Source organism: Hippocampus bargibanti, linkage group LG03 (genome assembly GCF_051943395.1).
Source record: "Hippocampus bargibanti isolate YZ-2025 linkage group LG03, ASM5194339v1, whole genome shotgun sequence".
In the NCBI taxonomy this organism is placed as follows: domain Eukaryota; kingdom Metazoa; phylum Chordata; class Actinopteri; order Syngnathiformes; family Syngnathidae; genus Hippocampus; species Hippocampus bargibanti.
In genome coordinates, this window is record NC_142736.1 from 28,803,408 (window position 1) to 28,828,698 (window position 25,291).

Here is a 25,291-nt window from a genome sequence, read left to right on the forward strand (position 1 = left end):
TTGATTTCTCACTTGTTACATACCGAACTGTCAATGCCGAGAGTCAGCAGCATGATGAAGAACACAATGGCCCAAAACGTGGACCCCGGCAGGGTAGAAATGGCCTCTGGGTAGATAATGAAAACCAATCCTGCCCCTGTATATGCACAAGCAAACATGTAAAGACATGTTATAATGGATCCTGCTGCTCATTTCCTTTCTAAAACTGGGGATTAAGGGTCTACTAGTCATAACTTGCACCTTGGCAAAATAATTAGCATCAATTAGTCTTTTTTTCCTTTCTCATGGGCACATTGAAGCAGTAATTCATGTCTTTGTCACATATCGGCTCGATTACTGTAATACTTTGGAGTCAGCCAATCCACCATGAAGTGTCTCCAGCTGGTCCAGAAGGCTGCTGCTCGCCTCTTGACTGGTACTCGTAAGAGGGAGAATAGAACTCCTACTTTGGCATCCCATCTTTAAAGCCCGTCTCAAAACTCACTTGTACCCTTTGGCATATGACTCAACATGATTTCCGATCTCACCTTGGTTTTACTCTCTGGTGCTTTCTACTATCTGTGTCACTGCTTTATTTACTGTGTATGATAGCTGCCCACCTTAAGCACTTTGTTACAGCTTCGGCTGTTGTTTAAGTGCTATAAAAATCAATATGTATTGTATTGTATTGTATTGTATTGTATTGTATTGTATTTTTGGGGTACTTATAGAAGCCACAGTGTTAAGATGTTGGAATGGCCACATGTACATGACAAAGCCTGGCATAGAAGATAAAGTTTAGAACATATCGACTCAAATGTAAACTATGCATTAAAAAATAATAATTTTGAGCATTTTCACATATACCCATCACAAAGTAGTTGATTTTTGAATTCTAAAAACAAAAATGTCCGAATCAGAGAATTGCCTAGTCACAATTTGTGGTTCTTTGGGGGAACACTGACAACACAATCAATGTTCAATCTAGCCAATTTCCGCTCCGAAAAGTTCATCGTTAATTGCTGTATACCGTTTGGTGACAAATGCAATTGTGAGGAAACAATGTATTGATTCACCCTCAGTCGCCACGTCTTCTATTTTCACTCCATGTTTGTAAGCCATGTAGCCCAGCACGGAGAAGATGGCAAACCCTGAGAAGAAACTAGTGACGCAGTTCACAGTGCTGGTCAACAGAGCATCCCTGGAGAGACAGAATAAATAAATACATAAAAATAAACATGTTATTGTAAATATAGCGTGCTCACGAGTTGGGGCAGTGTGTCCATTGTATTTTGCATATGTCAACAATAAAAGTTGGACGAACAGCATATGAACTTAGAATGTGATTGGCCAGGTCAAACAATGACAACATGCGGGATCATATAATACTTGACACATAACGCTGCCAACAAAAATGTTGTTTTGACATTTCTTCTCTTGAATTGTCTCTCGTTCTATCGGTTCGCTGTCTCGAATCAAGCATCCCTGTAGGATACTTTGGAAAAGTTAAATTCTATCTTTTCAACTGTTTTGGCGGGCAGCTGGCAATGGACATTGACACGGGTTTAAACATGTAACGAACGTCAATGCCACTTGTCAAAAATCAGTTTCACAAGAATGAAATTCCCCTCCTGACACCACATGGAAATGTCTCAGATCCCCCCCATCCCTCCTCTACAACAGATTTTTCCAACCATGGTTTGGCGGCGACGTCTGGACTACATTTTTTTCTAACACTATGTCAAATCCCAATCCCAAAAGGTATGCATTTACTTTTTTTTGATTTACATTTTAGGCTTCCCGAACAGCATGACCATCTTGGCATCTGATACCTGACGCATACTGAAACGCCTGTCCAAGTTGTCGACGTGGAAGGGGGAGTGTTTTTGCATTTGGTGACCACTATATGCGCCACATGCAGGGATAAATGGCATCGACTTCACATTCATTTTTTCCACAGTCGTCATGATAATGTAAACTGTAGTTGGCATTGAAACACCAGTAAAAGGTGCAGAGCGAACATTTGCATGAAACGGCATCCAATTCAAGATTTCAACTAGGGTGTTAAAAATTGGATGTGAAATGCCACTAATTATGAGGCTATTTCGAGATTGGGTTGATATCAGGTTGGAGGTCGGTCGCCAGTCAATCACAGAACACATTGAGCAAACAACCACTGACAGTCATATTCACACTTTGGGGTAATTTAGAAGTCGTCAATCAACCTTGCGTTCACGTTTTGGGCATGTCGGAGGATGATAAGATGCTGGGTGAAGACTCAAACCAGCTCATTAAAACACACAAAATCCAGACAGGATGACTTCAGCCGACACTCAATCCCAGAGGATTTAATACCTGTAGAACATATGTAGATGTATAGGATGCTTACCTGTAACAATTATTGTCAAATTTGTTGTAGCTAGCAAAGGCAATGAGCACCCCGAATCCTGCTCCGAGAGAGTAAAATATCTGCGTGGCTGCATCGATCCACACCTATTGGCAAAAACAACACAAGACAGCTTTGTTTTGGTCGGCCCAATAAAATAAATAACAAAAAAAAAAAAAACAACGCACTGTGAAAATACCCTTTAGGATTATTTAAACTACGCATTCGTTTAGATTATGTTCTTTTTATCTAATTAAAAATGCCACAGAAGGGTGCTATTCATGGCAAAGCAAAACTGATGGGCATCTTAACTCATTCAATGCCAGAAGTGTGCAAAAATGTGTCCACTCCAGTGCCAGGGTTTTTGTCATTGTCACATGAATTCCAGGACCCACAGAAAATTTTGTTTTAGGACTACATAAACATTCAATGCAGAGTAAGCAGCCTTAGACTTTCTTCTTTCATCAGAAAAAAAGAGGTAATTCCTAAATTATATAGGTCTGGGGTGATATGAGCTTGAAATGAGGGTGACTGCCCAAAATACAATAGAATCCAAAAAAAGCGCTTTAACAGCAGCTTTTAAGCTGGAACAAAACGCTAATATGGAAAAACATTGCCAGAAGTCTTGCCAGGGCTTTATCGGCACCCAAGCAAGAAAAAAACTAAAACCTGAATTAATTCGGGAATGGTGCTCTACGTCATATTTTCAATTCCCCAACTAAATTTGTGAATAGCAGTGAATGAGTTAAAAATGGATCATATTAGAGACATAGCGACCGAGTAGCGATGAATATACCGCTGCCGTCGCTGTACTAGCTTCTCAGTACAATATGGCTACATCAAAAGTGGAAGCTAACTCGCAGAAAACCCACTCAACCAAGGCATTCGGGAACATTTACACCACACTGCATTTTCAAAGCACACGTGTTTATCTTCCCAAGCAAACATCCACTATTTCCAATTAGGAAATCAAGAACATTATAAATTTGAGCAAATTAACACACAATTGTTGTAATACCCAAAACAAATATATTCTGCTAACAAACATTCATATTATCAAGTGGACCCACAAGTCAGTTCTATTTATTCCACAAGATTCTTTTTTTTTAATCTCTTTACTCCAGCTAGCAAAAGATGCTATCTTCACTATGTAATTGGAAATATGTCTATTACTCCCGGGGTCCTGATTTAGTACCAAACAACTTTGATTAAATCAGACAGAAGGAATTGTCTCAACAGACTCAATTTACAAACAAGATTACATAACTAAAATTGAAATAGGCTGATTTACAAATTCAAAACAATTGCACCATCAAGGCTGTGTCGAGGCTCCCTGATAGTTTTATGTTCAAGCTTGTAAAATGTGTGTTTGAATACTTGTTGATTAGCTGCACATTTTGAAGATGAGCACCAGTAGCCCCGACTAAAAAGTCACATATGGATTTTTTTTTTGTGGTAGCTCAACGATTAAGGGTGAAATTTAACCACCAGGTCAATCTTTTATCTGCCTGATTTGGAAAATGTGTCTGTTAAGGAGCTGCCTGCATGTCTGCCGCACATTTAACAAACAAGTGGGTGCATGTATGGTTAAATCAGTCAACGGTGCCATATATTTGCAGTTTGGACATCCAAGAATGAACATCCACTCCTCTGAAAGATGTCTCAAAGTCTCTTGAATCCTCAATTACATTGGAAGTGACAAACTGATGGGAATTTTTGGAAACGTTCCACTGGATTTATTCATGTCTGCTGATGAAGATTGTATTTATGCTTGAATGAGATAGCAGTCTATTCGAATACACGCAATTTCCAGCTCACTACCTCAATTCCCAGTGGAAGATTAGATTGTGGAAAAATTCCCAAATTCCCCCTTCTAACAATGACAATCTTTTAAAAGTTAATGAAAGTGTTTGATGCGTTGCAAATGTGTTCAATAATAAAACTGAACTGATTTAGCTGATATTAAGTCATTCACTGCCATTCATAAATTTATTTAGGATTTGTTCGGGTTTTGTTTTTTCTTGCTTGGGTCCCGATGAAGCGCTGGCCAGACCTCGGGTCATGTTTTTTTCCCTTCCACAAGGGGGAAGCATTTCCCTTTTTATACATGTTAGCAGCTTTGTTCCAGGTTAGATTCGATGAGCCTTTATTTGTCTTACAGTGAATAAATGTAGATTTCACAGCAGCAAAACCAAAATACAGGAGCTGCTGTAAAGGCGGCCACTCTTGCAGCGCCATCTTGAAGACAAAAACAAACAACAAAAAAAACAACACTGACAGTCTTCAATCTTTACCACTTAAACTGCTGTTAAAGCGCTATATAAACTAATATGTATGTCTTGCATAATATTTTGGCCCTCCTTTCAAGCTCATATAACTCCAGACCCCATATAATTTAGGAATTAACTTTTTTTTTCTGATGAAAGAAGAGAGTCTAAGGCAGTGGTTCTTAAAGGACAACCGACGCCGCGGGACAAGTTGTGTCCATAATTTGTAAAATCACTTCAAATGACTTCTACTGAGCGTATTTTACAAAGATTCCACCACATATAGCTATATTTTACGTTTTAAGTCTTGCACTGAATATTCAGAAAGTCTTGTTTTCGAGTTGATGACGATCCCCTACGTGACGTCACATTTGGAACGCCCCTGACCGAGAAACCGGCACACAATGCATTTTGCAGTACTTTGTTTCATCTGAAAACTTCGTATTGATCCGTGTTGGTGGCGAAATTAGAAGGAAAACACATAAATAATGCGATGGTGAATGGTTGTGTGTTGCACCAAGACAACTATTTCATATTCGCTGACACAAATACCCAGCAGACAAATCAGCCCATTTCCAACGGAGCTTGGGCGCCATATTCTGCATTTTCTGGGACGCTACATTGCTGTTATTGACGGCTCAAATTGATATGGGAGGAATCCTTTAATCGATTGCAAACATTTATGCTTTCTTCTTCAGAACTATTTGAATCATATTCATAACTGGATGAGTAACAAGAAAGCATCTTCTCCGAAACTGAAGCCATTGTTTTGATTCTCGAGCAAGGCAAGACATCTTGGCGTGACGTCACGAACTGGAGGTGGGACTTTCTGAAAATCCCCAATTCGCAGCTCAATTTGTTGCAGTTTTAGCACGCTTTAAGCATTGTTTCTCGTATCTCAGGGGTTCGGCGGACCGACTCACTGGACTCCTAGGGTTTGATCGAACCCAGGTTAAGAACTACTGGTCTAAGGTTTCTTACGCTGCATTGAAGTAGTCCTAAAACTCAATATTCTGTGGTAAGTGGAATTCGAGTGACAGTGACAAAAACCCCGGCACTGGAGTGGATGCATTTTTGCATATGTGTGGCAATGAATGAGTTTAGTGTGCGGTGATTCATTTTGTGTCTATTTTTTGTGTGAAAAACTGTGTTTTATTTAGACCCCTGGGAACTTTTCCATCTGGGGAAAAACAAAAATTGCAAATGACTAAAAGTAATTGGATGTGCTAAAGATATGAACAAGGCTTTGATTTGAATCTTCAGTGACTGGCATGGTGCATTGAGTCCAAACGTTCCCTTTGGGCACATGTACAGGAGAATGAAGATGAAGACTTCACCGTTAGCCTCTCACACTAGCCGTTGGCTGGCTAGAGGGCACTTGCTTGTCACCATTGATCACAATATTTGTCAGTCATGTGGAGAACACAGATAAATTAGGGAGGGGCAAAGTATGGACCCCTTTGTTTCTCAAAACATCCCTGCCGAGATCGAGACCTTTAGACTCGAGCTTGCATTGATTCTACTGTTTATTTTTTGTCATATGTACAATAAAATGCCTTAGGTACTTTTTTCATTTATCTTATAATATCAAATTCTGAAATAATTGTTGAGTTATTATATGTGTTTGCCTTTAATTCTTTTTTTTTCTGTCCACTCATCACCCACCTCCACCTGTTACACAACATTAACTAATTCACTGCCATTTCCAAATTTATTCTGGAATTGAAAACATGACGTGGAGCGCCATTCCCAAATTTGTTCAGGTTTTGGTTTTTCTTGCAAGGGTGGGAGGGGTGCTGATAAAGCGCTGGTCAGACCACTGGCAATGTTTTCCCTCCCACAAGGGGGCGGCATTTGCCTTTTGTAAAGCCTCCCCCATTTCAGGCTCAAATAACACCAGACCCATATAACTTAGGAATTAACGTATTTTTACTGATGAATGAAGATAGTTTAACATTTCTTACGCCACATTGAATGGTTATGTAGTCCTTAAACTCAATATTTTGTGGAATTTGAGTGAAAATGACAAACACCCTGGCACTGGAGTGGACAATCAATATGTTATACTTAAAATAAAGAACTTTACATTTCAATTTAAATATTTTAACCTAATCTAAAAATGACCTGGCCCATATGTACATATAAAAAAAACAACCATTCCTCGTATTGAGTACAAAATATTTCCTACAATTTGCTTAAATGTTTGTTTTTCTTACAGATTGAATATAGATAAATTATGGTAATACTTGGATGACAAATTGCCTGAACTCAGCCACTAACACCCTGGATGGGCCCGACCTAAACAAATAAATAAATAAAATTTTTAGAAAATTACTGCTGCATCGGGAAGTGTAAAAACTGTGGTAAAAAATATACGAGTGAGTCACTATATATATTTGTGTCGTCATATTAATTATTTTGTTTTTTCTTGTTCTTTTTATTTCAAGATGGCGCCGCGAGAGTTGCTGCCTCTACAGCGGCTCCTGTATTTTGTTTTTTTTCTACTTCTTTCTTAACTTTGCTACTGCAAAATGTAAATTTCTCCACTGCGAGACTAATAAAGGTAAATACATTCCAATCCAATATCATGACGAGATAAGCCTAAAGTATCAACAACAACCGCAGAAAAACAGCCGACAAAATTCCAACCAAAAACACATTCTACCTAATCACAGTAGGAAAATGTCATTTGTATTCAATTCATGCATTTAGCTGGTATGTCTTTTTTCTGACCTCCAGATTGTTGAGCCTCTTAAAGTCGATGTGCAAGTAGGCCCGGATGCCATCCATTGACCCTGGCAAGGTGATTCCTCGAATGAGCAGCACAAAGAGGACCACGTAGGGCATGGTGGCTGTGATGTACACCACCTAAGGAAAAACCAGACACATTTGAAACAGAACCGTGAGGCGAGTAGAGCAAGAGAAAGATATGAGCGGGCTCCCACCTTCCCCGAGGACTTGACGCCTTTCCACAGGCTGAAGTAGAGGATGAAAACCACCACCACCAGGCACAACGACAGCTCCAAGCGGGGGAGGCCCAGGTCCTCAATACCTCTGCTCTGGTGGAGGTGCAGTACGCCGCGTCTTCGTTGGCACAAAAGCAAATCGGACAAACTGTGATTAACCGATCCAGTCTTAAAGTGATAATTGTCCAAGCCAGGTAAGAATTGGCTTTGATTGAGAGTCGACACAAAATGACCAAGACATTGAATGTCAAATACAAAATCAGTAGAGACTTTTTTGCCCCAATCATTAAGTCATTGTGTATTATTGGACCACGTCCTCCACCTGCTGTCAATTCTCTAATCACGGACACGGGGCATTTATACGGTTCGCGAACACCTCGCTTCATGCTATCTAATATGTACGGAATGTGTTTTATATGAACTGATCTTTGCGACCTTTATTTGAAAACATTTCCTTTTATCCAAACACTTGGGAAATCAGATTATAAATGATACACTGGCTACAGAAGTAACATCACACTGTTTTTGGCATGGAATAACTGTCCTCTTTTCAAGCAACACATCCTCAGACCAAGGCTTGTTGAATGTTGAGTAAACAACAGCAATAGACACACGACTTCACAATGGCATGTTGAAGAAACAAACCAATTTCAATACAGTGAGCTCGTAAAACCCCAGAGGAACTATTGAAGAAGACCCAATTAAAAAATATATATATAATCCACAAATGCTCATAGAACAACAATAACAATCGACATACAAATGCACTTTCAATCATATTTTGTCGTAAATTTAACATGACCCTTGGAGGACATAATGGAGGGGTGGAGCTAAAAGAACTACGGCTTGGAGGAGTCACCAGTGCAAGTTGAACTTCCACTGAAGCTCCCATCACGGCAGCGTCAGCACACTTAGCGGAGCTCCCTCTCATTTTCCATGTGTCAGAGCAATCACACAAACTTCCTGAGCATTCCTTGGACAATAGCGAGGAACTTCAGAAATGCACAAGGCAGACATACCAGAACCACAAATAGAACCAAAACACATTAGGTCATGTAGGTATGTTATGAAGATACAAAAGAAAAATGTCAAACGACCACAATATTGAAATTAAGCATGTCATTGACTAGAGATTCATGAGATTATGAAAATTTGCCAGAGACTGTAAAAATCGATAAGATAAAGGCCACTTTTGATGTGATGTTATGCGCCTGTGTAGGCTCTCAGTTGTACATGAGTGGTCCATCGATGAAAAGGTTTCTTCAGCCGTCAACTGTACTTCTTTGAAGCTGTCGGACGTTTTGCTGCTCATCCGAAAAGCTTCGTCAGCGACCTAAAGTTGTGCTGGTAACTCTGGCCCTATTTATATCCCTAATGGACAGAGGTGGCGGTGCCAGACCTCTGCTCTGATAGGTCCCTGCTCTAAGGTTGAGAGAGCAGTGGACTACTTTAGTTTGCTGACGAAGGTCTTCGGATGAGGAGCGAAACGTCCGACACCTTCAAAGAAGTACAGATGATAGCTGAAGAGACCTTTTCATCGATGTGATGTTATGCTTTCTTGAAATATCAAAACTGATCAAATATACAATAACATGAATGACACTTCATCATACTACGTACGTACGTAAGTATTAAACCTGACTTACTCGTAATACTCTGCTGCTGGGGTGATCTTATACTTGGCGTACGAGGTACCATTGCCCAAGACCGAGCCATTGATGGCTTGGGGGCTGGTACAGTTGGGACTGTTCCAGGGGTTGTCACAATTCAGCCACGGCAGCTCGCGGGTCATGGAGGAGAACAGGTAGTGGAGCGACCAGGCGATGATGACGTTGTAGTAGAAGCCCACGTAAAGGGCGATGACGATCACTGTGTAACCTACGCCTGCGTGGGAATGATTTATGCAATAATTACAATTTTACCTGCATTATGATTACAACGTAGAACGCCATTCCCGAATTTGTTTGGGTTTTGTTTTTTTTTCATGTTTGGGTGCAGATAAACGGCTGGCCAAGGCCTCTGGAAAGGTTTGTTTTTCCTTTCCTCAAGGGGGCTGCATTTCTCTTTTTTCAATGTTTGTGGTTTGTTCCGGCTTCAGCTTGTTAAATCCCTATACAAACCAATATGCAATATATTGCCTTGTATTTCTGACAGCTGCCTTCATTTTAAGCTCATATAACTTCAGACTCATATAATTTAGGAATTAACTTTTTTCTGATGAAAGAAGAGTGTCTAAGGTTTCTTATGCTGCATTGAATGTTTATGTAGTCCTAAAACTCAATATTCCGTAGGTCCTGGAAATCGAGTGACAATGAAAAAACCCTGGCACTGGAGTGGACACATTTTTGCACGTTTGGCAGTGAATGAGTTAATGAGTGTTGTGCAAATTCTAGTTCACCTTTAAAGATGGGGCAGATCTTCCACACGGTGGCCGCCCCCTCCCTTGTGTACTGGCCCAAAGCCAGTTCCATGTAGAACAGTGGCATCCCCGCGATGACCAAGAAAAGAATATAAGGGATCAAAAAAGCTCCTGAAAAAGAGAAATAATTGCGTTTGAGAGGAAAAAAAAGAGAATCAAGTGAGCATAAGCACCCTGTGGATGTGTGACATAATGATGTGGAAATGTCACAGTCATTTGGTGGACAATAGAATTAAGTAACGGAACAAGACCATTAATGACAATTAGAGGCAACAGGTTGACGGTAGAACAAGCCTGAGGGCTTGTATGTTGAAGAGAGGCGGCCAATTTGACATTCGAGTAACGCCAACGCGTGCGTAATTCAGGCATGACTGGCACGCGGCACGAGGAAATCTTCTTTTCCTTTCGGCTTTTCCCTTCAATGGGTCGCCACAGCGAATCACTGTCCTCCATCTTCAGAGGTTTGATACGCGGCACGAGGAAATGATCTTCAGTAATTAGATTTTCCCTCATGTTACAAACGACACGTTATGTACAGTAATAAATAGCTTTTTGCCGTGGGCTAATATGATTGGCAGACCAGTATAATAGCGGAGTTAAGACCTCTTGACCCCCTCGATAGTAACTATTGTGCAGCTATTTCCGGGTTCATTAAGCTTTTTGAAAGACTGATTAGTTTGGCATTCTTCTAAAATAAACATGATCAACTGACCTAAAATGATATTTCATTATTCAGAAATAATAATTTTCATTTACTTAAAAGGTTAATACAACCACATAGGAAACAAATAGCAATATGCACAGCTTTATTTTTATCGATCTCCAGAGGTAATCATTTCTTCTAGATCGCAATGAAATCCAATTTTAATTCGCCACTAACGTGACTAAGTGAGCTATTTTTAGAACAGTATTTGATTAGATTAGATTTGTCTCGCAGTGGAGAAATTTACGCTGACGCTCCTTTCTTCTCATCGCGGGTTCCTCAAGCCATGCATCCTTTCAGCCACAGACTGTCCAACAGCACTGACCTTTTCGCCGAACAAAGCTGGGCTGTGAAGATGCTGCCCATTCCTGGCGCAAAAATGCACAATCGTCCTGAGCTGCCCAGCGATGACAGTCAAAGGGCACCGAAATTCCTCCCAAATAAAAAACGGTACTGACATAGTCATGCTGTCGAAAAGGCGTAACCACTCAGCAGACTCTCTTCCTTGATGAATGCCGTGGCCAAAAGTGCTGAAAAACCGGATCCATTCCATATTGCACACAACTCAAAGTGACATAATAAAACACAAAATCAACAAAACAAGCAAGGCTCATGAGAATACTGGCTGACGGCTGCCTAATAGGGCACCAACTTAGACCTCTGTAACAGGTCTTCAGGTTACTCAAATAGTCATAACCTGGTGCCTTTGGAAACTAGGTTGGCGACCCAGACCCAAGGCCAATCTGTCCCTCAAGTACCATTCAACAGTGTGTCTGTCCATCCAAATATCAGTTCCAAGGTTTTGTTTTTCCTTTGCCATAAAATGAAAGTCCACCATCTATCTGTCTCAAACCACCTTGCATAGAACCCCATTTTAACTTTTATTGTCCAAAGTTTTTGCTTTCACTAGAAAGGGATGTTCGTACAAGAAAACAGCTGAGTTGTAAAACTGTCTTTCTCATGGACAACGGGGGGAAAGAATCCTCCAGAACATTTAACGCCAACCAAAACATAGCCTGGTGTTCAAAAGGAGGCACATGTTGCCGCTTAAAAATCTTTCAAAACAGAAGACATACGCCTGAATAAAAGCAGCTGTTAAATCCCTCAGGTGAATCTCTACGTCGTTTGTTATCTTGAACGTGCTGAGTGAACCGCCAGTTTTATGGGACCTTCAAACGTTACCAACTCATAAAATCAATCCCAAACTTTCCACGAACCATCAGACTGTCGTGTATTGATGCGGAACAGGTTGTAACCCTCAAACGTTATTTTCCAAGTGATTTCAAATGTGGACTTTGCTATTTCAAGCATAAATATAAGACTTGGAAGGCGAGATTCCAAATGTGTGCCACTGACGTCTAGCATTCTTTTGTGCTTTATCGTGAGTAAGGTACGGTATAAAGTTCATATGGATGTGTTTAATCCTTCTGCCACACTAAAGGCGATCACACACGGGTGTAATTGGTGCACAGTTGGCGTGTTTAGCACTTTTAAAGACTCGTCACTCCCCACTGACATGACCATGATAATGACATTAGCATGTTTGCTAAAATCCAATCCATCATAGCTCCTCCTTCAAATACACAATCGTCCACATCATGCAGTTGGACAGTAAACTGTATACCGAACCACCTAAGGACCAATCCAGAGAAATTAACAAACCCAACAAAGCGCAAATGAGAATCTAACGGGGTAGTTTTTGTCAAAAACAAAATGAAACAAAAAAAAGTTACTTCCTCTTCTTACCCCACCACTCGTCAATGTCCAGTCCCTGGAAATAAAAAAACAACGAGCTGACTGTAACAGGTACATGAGTGTCGAGGCCCAGAATCAAGGTTGGACAACATCTTGTTGAGGGAGGTTGGACACCTTCAACTTTTCTGGACTACCTCAGACATGTCAATCGCAAAGAAGAGCAATAGGGTTAGGGTCAGTCCACTCAATCGGGACAAGTGATGTTGGACAGTGGAAGTGAAAGCTTGTGTCTCCCTGTTACTGGAATTCCACATCGCACATCAGCTTTTCGATTTCCCAAGAAAGCTCCCTCAGATACCTTTCATGGACACATTTTGACAGTGGACTGGATAATATTTTGAAACTCTTCCTCAAAACTCGAGTCACCGTTCCCGGACGCCCCAAAGCAGAATTGAATAACCCTCTAGAGAAAATGTTCTGGCGCCTATTATCACACTGGAGACTGTTTTTTTTTAGACTTTTGCTACAAAACTGTCAAAGAAGACACGGTTCTCTTCATCATTGCTCTCGCCATTCAGGGGCATCTGGCTACAATGTGGTTTATCGCTTACAATAATGTTTTAGAGGCTCCTGCAAAAAAAAGTAAGCCCGGGAATGCGCAGTGCAAGGATGCAATAATGACAGTATCATGGCCTTGCGGGCTTCTTTTAACGACACAAACTGGAATGACACACTCAGGCAGGATCTTTAAATTAAATGTGCATATTGTAGTCAGGATTGGACAAAACCAAAAGGAATAGGAAAAGGGTTAAAGTAGGATAAATAATTTTACAATACACACAGACAATAGAGGCAACGCTGGTGTCGGTTCAACTCCCATGAGAAATGTCAGGGGATCAAGACCATGACCAATGCCCCACACAAGCACAGGAGGAAATCGGCCTTGATCATGTCTGGAGATAAGGAACTCTGAGAAGAGCGACGAGACGGTATCGTTCTTCCCCTTCATCTGCCCTAAATGTCACAGAGTCAGATAGATGTTTTTTACCATTTTTATTTTCATTGCTGTCATCCGCAGATTAGACCTTGGCAAAATCGGTGAAAATGTACGATAAACTGTGCACACAACAGTAAGGCGATGCGTTCACTGTCATATAAAACTCCATCCATTAAATCTCCGGGGAGTCCATCGCCCTGAGTAAATCATCCACAATTGAATCCTTGCCAAAACTGCCAAACCCACCGAGTTATTGACTTTTGAGCGAGCGGCGACATAACTGGCTATGAAGTGCTTGGAGCGTATCCTAAACTCACAATCTTGTGGACCGTTTGGAATTTGCTTGTCAAGGCTCCTCCATCAAAGGATGGGCCTTGGGGGTTTGATAATGCATTTCTGACATGTACCTATTGCACCATAGCCACGAAAAACCACAGCCCGGTTGGAAGATTACAGCTGGCTCATGTCTATCTGTTGTGAGAAAAACATTCTCCACAAGTAGGTTTGATATCCATTACTGAAACATTTAAGAAACTGGACATCGCAAAACACTCATGAAATGAAATACGAGGTAGACACAACTCTGGCGGACCTTCTCAAACATGTGGTGGGAGATCATGCATTAATTCCAGTATCCTTTTCACTCATTCACTGCCATTCTCAATTTTATTTGGGAATTGAATAGCATGACGTGTAGCGACATTCCGGAATTTGTTCAGGTTTTTCTTTTTCTTACGGGGAAGGGTGCCGATAAAGCACTGGTCAGAGCTCTGGATATGTTTTTCCCTCCCCCAAGGTGGCAACATTTGCCTTTTGTACAGCAGCCCCCATTTCAAGCTCAGATAACTCCAGACTCATATAACTTGGGAATTAACTTTTTTTCTGATGAAATAAGAGTCTAAGGTTTCTTACGCTGCATTGAATGTTAATGTAGTCCTTAAACTCAATATTCTGTGGGTCCTGTAATTTCAGTGAAAATGACAAAAATCCTGGCACTGGAGTGGACACATTTTTGCACATCGTCGGCAATAAATGAGTTAAAGACGGTTCCAAATTCGCACTACATTTTTATATGAATACAAGCACAGAAATTCGCTTTGCTGTATGGATACTTTGGCATTGCACTGACCAACCATCTTTAATGGAAGTCGTGGTCTGATTTTTTTGGGCAATACAATAATAAAGAATGAACTTTTTTAAGACTCGTCTAGCTTTTGAATTTCCAATTTCTCATAGAATTTGTCCTACAATGATTTGGAATGACTAATATGAGGTCCTTTCGCAAATTCACTCTGACACCCTGAGACCACTGAGAGGGTGTATGTTCAGAGAACCACAGACCACTCCTCTCCCATTAATCTCTAAACGCGACTGATTTTATAAACCAATCAGTAGCTCGTGCTTCAACTCTTTCCATCGCAATTGAGTGATTGTGTTACCAACATGTCCCATTGGGTACGTAGAGCATACACCGGCATTCCTTTTTTGACATGCGGCAACATACTTCAGAATCAGAATCGGAAAGCCTTTAATCGTCCCACAATGAGGAAATTTGCAACTTTGACATTTCTCAGAGTTTCTGAACAGTCAAAGTGAAGCTATACATGTTCAGAGTACATTTCCGGATTGACCCTATTTCTGACGTGACATATCGTAACAAAATGTAGAAAAATTCCCCATTTCCACCTGTTGCTATTGATGAAAAAATATGGCTTCTTTCAAGCATATCTATATCTTCAATCAAGCAAGTCACAGTGAGTTAATGAATTCGTGAGTAAAAGATCGTCACAATTTCAATATTCATGTTCTTTCTGATATTTTTGTTTGATGGTGTGCTGAGAGATTGCCCTTGTAATTTAACTCAATAAAGCTTTGGAAACGGTTTTTGTACGTTTAAACACACTAGAATGTAGCTAAGCACTTCATGCTAAATAGTGTATATGGTTGTTTCCAATGTTAATGTTTTCTAAATAAAGAAAAATGCACAACACATGGTCGTATTAAGATGCAACACTCTAAATATGTGCTTACCTCGCTGAATAGAAGTTAGCTTTAACACTGAAATCGGAAAAAAAATCCTTATCTGGTAAAACAGTGAAGATTATTATTTCTTTATCAAAATGGTATCACAAGCATCCCAGACCAGATATATGTATAGTTTAGGTCACTGAAACTGAAATGGTGTGTATTAAAGCCAGGTGGTCTCGCCTCCATTTTATGACAGGTGTTTTTAATGCACTGCGCATTCAAACACATGATCCTAAAGTGAACATTAATGGATCAAATCATGTTTGTTTATGAATTGCATGCATTGAAAGTGTGTGGTACGCACCCCCGCCATTTTTGTAGCACAGGTAAGGGAATCTCCAAACATTCGCCAAGTCGACGGCGAAACCGATGACCGAGAGCAGAAAGTCAATTTTCTTGCCCCACAACTCTCGCTCCTCCTCGGAGTTGGACCCGGGTGGTCCGTTGTATCGGTTGGTTGCCGGAACGATGGACGAACTGGTGTACTGCACGCCATTCTGGTCCTTGACCAACAATAGTTCGACCTCCTTTTTTTCCACGTTGCATTGTTTGAGCGGGGCCACCGACGAGAGCTTGTTCTCGGGCACAACTTGGATGTTCATCTTTGGAAAAGGTGCGCACTCAAGGTCCACTCGGCGCGTCGTGCGGGCGGTGTGCGAGCGGGTGGGTGCTCTCCACGGGAAAAAGAGCCGGTGACACCTTCGCGTACATGGGCTGCGAAGGGCAAAGTAGGTGGGGGAAAGGTTAAGTGATCGTGCGTAAAAGTTGCGCCATTAAGCGCGCAGAGAAATACACTTGACTACTGTGGATTTTTTTAGCCCGTGCTACCCACAAATATATACTTTTTATAAGAAATACGAATCAAGACTCGAGAAAGGTGTTTGTAAACGCACCAAAAAAATACGAAATACTCAATTTAGAAAATAATTTCTTGAACGCATCAGAAAGAAAATATCATAGGTTGTTGGTAAGACGATATAAGATGAAGACGGCGTCAAAACACGTACGTACTTAGTAACTTAAGTACAAGTCTCCATGACCCGGTGTCCCTCTGCTCTGGATGCGTCTGCAGACAGCTGGCCCATCCTGAAGAAACTTTTAAGACTCGCCTTCCTCCAACCAGAGACGCTAATAAAAGAGGATTTTTTTTTCCTCTACCGGGTTTTCCATCCACGTGATCGATGTCCCATAATTGGCCACTTTGTCTCCACTTTCGACTGGATGTACTTTTTCCTGTATTTATTTATTTTGTTGTTGTGCAATGAGGAGCCCACGTTCTCATAAAAGCTTCATGGGTATGCATTCTGTCAAGATTTATTTCCGTGAATAAAAAAGTCCTTCCCAAACGCAATCGTGTTGCACCCACCCCCTCCCTTTCGCGAATTTTGGTGCACCCCTTGTCAATTTCATATTGAAATATTGTCCGTATATTTGCTTATTGTTTTCCACCACGATAAACTTTGGATCTAAACACAACAGAATTTAAAATATCACAACTAACACAAACAACCAGTTGTACTTCTGCTCGCTGATTGATAAGATAGATCGTGTATTTGTTAGAATTATTTTTGAAGTTATTATTCATTTGCTGTGATAATATGTATGATTATATTCCTTTCCTTTGTATTCACTCTATTCTTGTTGTGATGATTGCCTGCTATGAATGATCATACAAGAAATGTTACTTCGAAGGGGCCAGCTTGGGTATGACCTGAAATGTAAAAGTTGACTACAGAGTGCGAACCACAGACAAGAGACATGGATGTCAAAGCACGGAAGTTCATATGCTCACAAGCACAAAAGAAGAGCGTGAAGACTGCGGATAAGGAATATTGATGGACAAGTGACTTTATCCTTCAGGAACATGTATGAAATGATTAGTAAACAAGTACACTGTGTGTTATCAGACGTGTACATTGTGTGTTATCAGATGGCTATGAACTAAATAAGTAGAGGAGCTGTCGAAAGATTGGGCGAACATGTAAGGATGAAATAAAGTTGCGAGACAAAAAAGACCACTGGAGTGACTCTTTCGTTCCTTTTTATTATTCCAGTAAAGTCTCGTTATATCGATATCTGTGCTGTATGTCATGCATATTAGCATACTTGACAATAAAGCTGACTTTGACTTTGATATCGGTTATATCTATAGTACTGCTTATGCTATTTTCATTTCCCATCAAATTACTAGTCTTTTATGATATAATTAGTTCCGGTTAGTAGGATACCCGGTTATTACGATAATCCGGTTACTACGATGCCCTTTTCCTCTCCCGCCAGCCAATTTGGTCTGCTTATTTTGATTCAAAAGCAGCTTAAAGCTGAATCGAAATTTGCTTAAGGATTTCAATACAGTACCACCATTAGCGAAATCTTTATCTGTAACACCGTTGGTCACGTGACCAACTTTCGTGTCTTGCACTGTAATCCTTGAGCACTATAAAAACGGTGTAGCAGAGCTCACATCTTTCATTACTGCTGCAATAGCATCTGAAACATAGTCTTTTTATATACAGTTGTTCAACACCAATTTGAACCTGGGGCAACGTAAGAATTGTGATATCGAAACGAAGTACAAGGCAATAGTGGCTGTGGCGGACAATCCAACAAGTAGCAAATCTTCTATTGCAAAAGAGTTTGACGTGCCGCAGAATACTTTATCAACGTAAGTAATGTAAACGTTGCAGTTTTTGTTTTCCATTCATGTATTTAATTGTGTTGTATTCAGATATCTTTTTATCGCTTGCAATAATTACTGTTTTTTCAGACTTATGTACATGCTGGCGTTAGTGGTTTCTCTCGTGTGTATAGAACATGAGGATTTTGCATTGGTTGAATTTTTGAAAAGAAATAGTCATTAAAAAAGTGTAAAGACATTTTTATTTAATGCATAAGTTTATTTTTTCACTTCACTACAGTACAAAATCGTACGAGAGACGCAATCCATGAACTCAAGGAGAAAATTACATGCCATATCAAAGATCCCCCATTTATTGCCCACTTTTAATGCAGTTCGGCGCAGGATTGGATATATCGATAGTCTGGTTATATTGATATTTTTTCAGACTCCCGAGAATATCGATATAACGATACTTTACTGTAAATGTCTACTTGGTGTACCTGACAGTATCATTATGTAATAATTATGTGAATTGGATTGAAACATATCGCCTATGCAAAATATTTGATGGTGCCATTTGATATTGAGTTTGAGGTGTCATTAGGCATTTCACAAAAAATATATACATATATTTTCTGTAACTTCCAAAAAATATTGTTTACATTATGAACTTGATCTGTTTCTTCTCTGCACTAAAGTGATCAAATTAGGGTTTTTCGAAGAAGCAGTAAAAGCATTGTGTTCCACACGTAATTCAATTGCACATCAGCTTTTGCCAGGGGGAATGATTTCTATTAGATATGGTTGATCAGTTCATCCCATTAAAGTCAATGACTGTCCCCTTTGCTCTTCAGGGGTTTGTTTTATAAAAGCCTAATAGGCTCGGTTGTTGTGTTGTGTGGAGATTGATTAACTGCAGTGAAGGGAGCAGGTAACAAGAAAAGATTATATTACTGATCTTTTTTTTTCTTTCTTTTTTCCTGAGTGACTTCTGTTTGTTTGGTCTGTTGTGCATCTGCCTTATCAAGCACCAGGAACCAGGTGCGACGCAGACGACGACAGGCGGCCGCAGCGGCTGACGGAAGCGATTACATTTGCAGTTGTAACATTACCGCTTTAAAAAGTCATGTTGATTTCAGTCCTCCTTTACCTCCAGCGCACTTGCCCCCCCCCCCCCCCCGTTCTTAATGTTTTTCGTCGCTGCCGTTGTTGACCTTCAAGACAAGAAGGTAATGAAACAAGACATAGCCTCTCCGCAGTCACACCATGAACCTCTGGAGCATCCAGCTTAAGTCACAACCTTCTGCCTTTTACCTTTGTTGACCTGCATGCGTACTACCCTACTTGCACGTAGAAGATTTTGGACTATCAGTGGGTTTTTAGAGTTCATACTTACATTTCCTTTCATGTTCTGAGGTCCTACTCCAGACTTCTCAAGTTGGAAGCAGATAATTGTCGGAAAATCTTCTTCTTCTTTACTTTAGGCTTTCCCTTCAAGGGGTCGCCACAGCAAATCAGTGTCCTCCATCTTCAGAGGTTTGATCCGCATATTTGTTTTGGCCAAGCTTTTACGTCGGATGCCTTTTCTGACACAACCCTCTGTATTTATCCGGGCTTGGGACCGGCACAATAAGACACTGGCATGTGTCCCCTTGTGGCTACAGAAAAGCAACTCTATGAACTTAATAAAGATGAAGATGCTCAGGAAAAGGCTCCTAGACACAAAATGGTCATCGGTACAGCAGCATTGAAACAAAGCAAAAATATACTCACCATTTGATGAGTGTGGTGTGATATTACTAAACGTTCACTAGATGGTGACATTGGCCAAGAAATGACTAGTGACTTGAACAAAATTTAAGAAATACTGTCATTAAACTGTTCAATTTTTTACGATGAACGTGTGGATTCATAATAACCTCATAAAATGGCAATATTATGTGCTATTTTTGCTAGCTTCGGAGCTGCCCAACCTTTCACTGCCATTCACAAATTTATTTGGGAATTGAGAATATGACAGAGCGCCATTCCCGAATATGTTCGGGTTTTGTTTTTTTCTTGTTTGGGTGCCGATGAAGCGCTGGCCATGTCCTCTGACAATGTTTTTTTTTTTGTTGGAAAATCCCTTGATTAAATGAAGGATGAAGGACACGAAAGGGCTTTTTTCAATGTCATAATGAACTCATCATCCATGACATCCATGAAGCTAAATCTTCACCAATTGGTGTCTTACTGTTTACTTTGCCACAGTGCAATTTAGCTTCGTTAAATCAAGATAAAAATGTTCATAAATAGCTGGAAGAAGAATAAACAACAAATAACTCAATGCTATTAGTTTAGTAATATTGATTCCCTTCCTACTTTCAAATCCCACCTCAAAACCCATCTGTTTAAAATTGCATTCATGGTCTCGTTCAATTAGCTATTTTATTATTTGTCATTTTATTTATGGTTTTTATTGTTCTGTGTGTTGTTTTTTTGATTGTAAAGTGTCCTTGAGTGTTCAGAAAGGCGCTTGGAAATTAAATGTATTATTATTAGCTAACCTAATCTGTGAATGAGGTCCTCTTAAAATGATCGTATGCACAATTTAGACACGTGAAGATTATTATTTTTACAATATATAATAGTATTAAACTGTGTATTTCACAGCTCTTGCCACTGACCGGTGATTCACTTGCTGCATTTCGTCCAACGAATGCCATCTGCAAGTACACACACTCATGAACCACCCAAAGCACAGGGACAAGAAAATAAACCAGTTGTGCAGATAGCCACCATCACACCACCAAAGTTTCAGACGGACCTGCCCAGGCCCGTACTTCACTGTTTGTACAAGCTATTATGCAGGAAACAGGGAACAATCACTACACTGAGAGAATAATGTCGGGAGAGAATCAACAAGGTGTCATCTGGCACGATAAGGAAACGTAACAATGAGGTTTGGAGGAACTCCCTGATGAGCCCAAAGAAGAGAGTTTGCCAGAAAACAAATCCCCAGGAGTCAAAGGGGATGTTCGTGGGCCTTGTGTTCCAAAGTCGATTCATAGAATTAAAAAAATAATATCACAAAGTAAAGCGAATGAGATATGCTAACTGGCTAGCACTTACCACAACCTTCAAACAGAACACTATATTTGCATGTCATATACAGGCTACATACAGAAAGTTAAGCCAATCTATTATGCTAGCGAGCTGCAAACGATTTTCAATGCTGGCTATGAAGTATTCTGAAAGAAAATTAACTGATAACATTACAAACTCTATTTGCTACAGTCACAATACAACACAATACATTAAATCCTTGATTTGTTTACTTGACAGGCTACGTCCAGAAAAGTTACGTCAATCTATCATGCTAGCAAGGTGGAAACGATTTTCAATGCTAACGACAAACTATTCTAAAATAAAACTAAAGAATAACATTACAAACGCTCTATTTGGTAGAGTTCCACACAATACATTAAATCATTGATTTGTTTGCTTGACAGGCTACATACAGAAAAGTTACGCCAATCTATCATGCTCGCAAGCTGCTAACGATTTTCAATGATAGCAATCAACTATTCTGAATGAAAATTAAAGAATAACATTCAAAACGCTCTACTGTATTTGCTACAGTCCCACACAATTCATTAAATCCTTGATTTGTTCGCTTTCTGGCGCATGTTTCTCTAGAGTTTTCACCCAGCAGTCTCAGTACATTGTGCAACCAATTTTGAAAAATGATTTTGCCTGTTTAATTCAATAAAATAAAATAAATATACAAAAAAAAGGAAAAGTGTGGTAGAAGGAGGTATGTACATTGGTACAATCGTAGAAGGAAATTGCTGCCCCAATTTTTGGTTAAAACACAAATAGTATGACATCAGGACAAATAGACTGTATAGGTTTGAGTGTGCAAATATTTTCAAATAAAGGAAAAAAAAGTTGGCTACAATGTCAATTCAAATCGGAAAAGCTACAAGGAGCAACTGCCTCAAACCATTTCATAAACATCTGTCCAATCGTTACAACTTTTGTTTGGGCCTTGAAGGACTTTAGAAAAGCTAAAATGGGAGAAAAAAAAAACCTTCCCCGCCAAAGACCCAGATGGTTTGCAATAAAAACATCAACCAAATAATCAGTATGTTCCGATACTGGATCAATTATCGTACATCACTTTGTAAGACCTTGAGCTACTTTACAATGACAAAATATGCACAGTTAATGCACATTTTTTTTTATGGATTTCATCGGATTGTTTTGTAGTGTGTGTGCGTTTTTTGTGTGGGCGTTTGTTTCTGTCCGCGTGCACGGATGTGCGTCTGTATATTTGAAACACCATCCCGTTGTCATAAACAGGAACGATCCAACCCAGGAACATAAAGCACAAATAATAACAAACTGTTCCTTTGACGGAACACTCCAAGAAAATACCCACAATCGGTGGAATGGGATGTTTTCAGCATGATATCCTGATTTTGAATCATCGGACAGATACACATCCCAAAAACACATCCAGGTTGGTTAAATTCCAATGTACACGATTGTACATGAAAATGTTACACATTTGTTCAAAAACACAAATAAATCAACTATTGGTAACATACAAGAAAAGTATGTTGTGCTTGACAGCTCCTTAAAGGACAACTGACACATTCTTTCTCGGTCAGTGGCGTTCCAGACGTGACGTCTTTGTAAAATACGCTCAGTCCAAGTCATTTGAAGTGATTTTACAAATTATGGACACAACTTGTCCGCAGGCATCGGTTGTCCTTTAAAGAAAGAAATTAGTCATAGGGAGCACCACTGTCCTTTGAATAGCAATGAGCAACGTTAGCCATTGTATCATGAACAGGTGTAATGATTAAACTTAAGGCGCTACTGACAAGCTAACCGATGCTAATCATTATTACAAGGGACAGTGAAAAGGAGGAGAATAGAAAGTTTTTTTAAGATTCTATATATTGATTTTCAAAGTACTTTGGACATTATTTCAAAAATGTCAATTGTATTAGTTTTATTTTTATATTTTTTGTGCTCATAAAAATGACTTACAGTAGTTTACTCTTGAGAGAAGGCATAGTGTACTGCCTTAGTAGGTGCCAGTCTACCAGAAATGAGTGGGGCTTCAATATGTTTGTTTTATAAGTCCATTTAATTCCTATTTGCTGTGGATCAACATTCATCTTCCATTTCCATTACTTAAAGGACAACCGACGTGACTTTTTTGTGTCCTAACTGATATCAGAAAAACATTTTATAGCATCTAAAATACCCAAAACACGCAGTAAGATATTTTTATTCAAATGCAAAACACCAATAAATTGACTTAAAGTGTCCAAAATCTGCAAAAAAAATGAGCTGCGAATTGGGCATTTCCCGCCCCCAGTTTGTGACATCACGCCAAGATGTCTTGCATTGCTGGATAATCAAAACAATGGCTTCAGATTAGGAGAATATGCTTTCTTGTTACACATCCAGTTATGAATATGATTCAAATAGTTTTGAAGAGGAAAGCATACATGTTTGCAATCGATTAAATAATTTATTCCGTGCCATTTTGAGGCAACATTGGAGCGAAATGTCTCACCCCAAAAGAGGCAGAAAATGGCCACCGACCTCCTGTGAGGAATGAATCAGCCCGTTTCCACGGGCTGATAAATTCCTTATATGGAGCTTGGACACCCTCTTCTGGCTCTAGAGGTTTGCATGTCTACCCCAAATCCACTTAACATCAAGCCCCATCCCCTTTGACCTCCCTGAGCCGACCCGTCTCCGCCGTGCGTTCGATGCCCACGCGAGGCGCCCGTGCTCCTAACTGAGACTGCACGCTGCCTCAGCCAGGTCCTGCCAACCAAATCACATTAGGGGGTGTGTATCTCCCACAATCTGCTGTGACAAGATCAGCCCTCAGGCGCTGCTGAAAAGTATACAGCAATATACAATGTAAGAGCAAAGATGGCTGAGGGTGTGTGAAAGTGCGTGTGCATGTGTGTCAGTGAGTTTGGTGGGTTGGGAGGAGAACACAGGAAGAAGGCCCGGCCGGCGTCTTTAAAAGGGTTGCGGCGCTCATGGCTCCATTGATCCCATCAGCTTGGATCCAAATGAAATGAGACGTTTTGAAAAGGTTAAATCCAATTGGAAGGTGGAATTCATAAGTTTGTTTTCACGCTGGGGCTTTTAATAAAGCCGCCAGCCGGAGAATCATTTACCTCAAAATCGCACATGCAAAGGTCAAGAGGGCAGGGTTAAAAGTGAGCATGGCCCGATTCACGCCAAATCTAACATCATACTTTGGATCAATAGATTTAAAGGACAACCGACATCTCCGGAGTTGTGTCCATAATTTGTAAAATGGCTTCAAATGACTTCTACTGGGCGTATTTTAATAAGATTCCACCGCATATACCTATATTTTATGTTTTAAGACTCCCTCTGAATATTCAGGAAGTCTTGTTTTTGAGTTGGTGACGAGTCCGTACGTGACGTCATGAAAGGACCGCCCCCTGACCGAAAAAAGACACATTGTAGCAGTCCTTCCAACACGTCAATGTATTTTGCTGTACATGTTTGGTTTGAGAACCGTGTTGCACCCAAAATCCGCCAGAAGAGGGCATCCAAGCTCCATATAAGGAATTTATCAGCCTGTGGAAGCGGAGGTGGCCACTGGAGGTCACCATTTTGTGCCTCTTTTTTGGGGTGAGAGGTATTCCCCCTTAATGTTGCCTCAAAATGGCACGGAATAAATTATTTAATCGATTGCAAACATATATGCTTTCCTCTTCAGAACTATTTGAATCATATTCATAACTGGATGTGTAACAAGAAAGCATATTCTCCGAATCTGAAGCATTTGTTTGGATTCTCCAGCAATGCAAGACGTCTTGGCGTGACGTCACGAACTGGGGGCGGGACTTTCTGAAAATGTCCAATTTGCAGCTCAATTTTTTGCAGATTTTGGACAATTTAAGTCATTTTTATTGGTGTTGTGCTTTGACTAAAAATATCATACTGCGTGTTTTGGGTATTTTAGATGCTATAAAACGTTTCTCTGATGTCAGTTAAAAAACAAAAAAGTGACGTCGGTTGCCCTTTAAACCGTAAACAAGATGAAATAACTTTGCAGTGTGTAAAGAGATACAATACCTGAGTGAACAGCTTGATGGTTAAAGCACGGGGGAAAAAAATAACAGTGTGAATTTGACAGGTAGTGACCATATCGCAACACAACCGGATTGCGTTTAGA

At 40.1% G+C, this 25,291-nt stretch overlaps 1 protein-coding gene across 1 annotated transcript in view; it reads right to left on the minus strand.

Annotated features, from left to right (window-relative positions):
• slc6a2 (solute carrier family 6 member 2) overlaps positions 1-16,713 on the minus strand; it is a 31,817-nt gene extending 15,104 nt beyond the window's left edge. The window contains exons 1-9 of the mRNA XM_088992977.1: positions 16,452-16,713; positions 15,745-16,154; positions 9,997-10,128; positions 9,245-9,482; positions 7,578-7,716; positions 7,366-7,500; positions 2,369-2,472; positions 1,056-1,180; positions 24-136 (exon numbers count right to left, since the gene is read on the minus strand). Coding sequence (XP_088849103.1) covers positions 24-136; positions 1,056-1,180; positions 2,369-2,472; positions 7,366-7,500; positions 7,578-7,716; positions 9,245-9,482; positions 9,997-10,128; positions 15,745-16,042 — 1,284 coding nt within the window. The 5' untranslated portion in view covers positions 16,043-16,154; positions 16,452-16,713. The remainder of the gene's footprint in view (positions 1-23; positions 137-1,055; positions 1,181-2,368; positions 2,473-7,365; positions 7,501-7,577; positions 7,717-9,244; positions 9,483-9,996; positions 10,129-15,744; positions 16,155-16,451) is intronic.
• Positions 16,714-25,291: the final 8,578 nt, after the last annotated feature.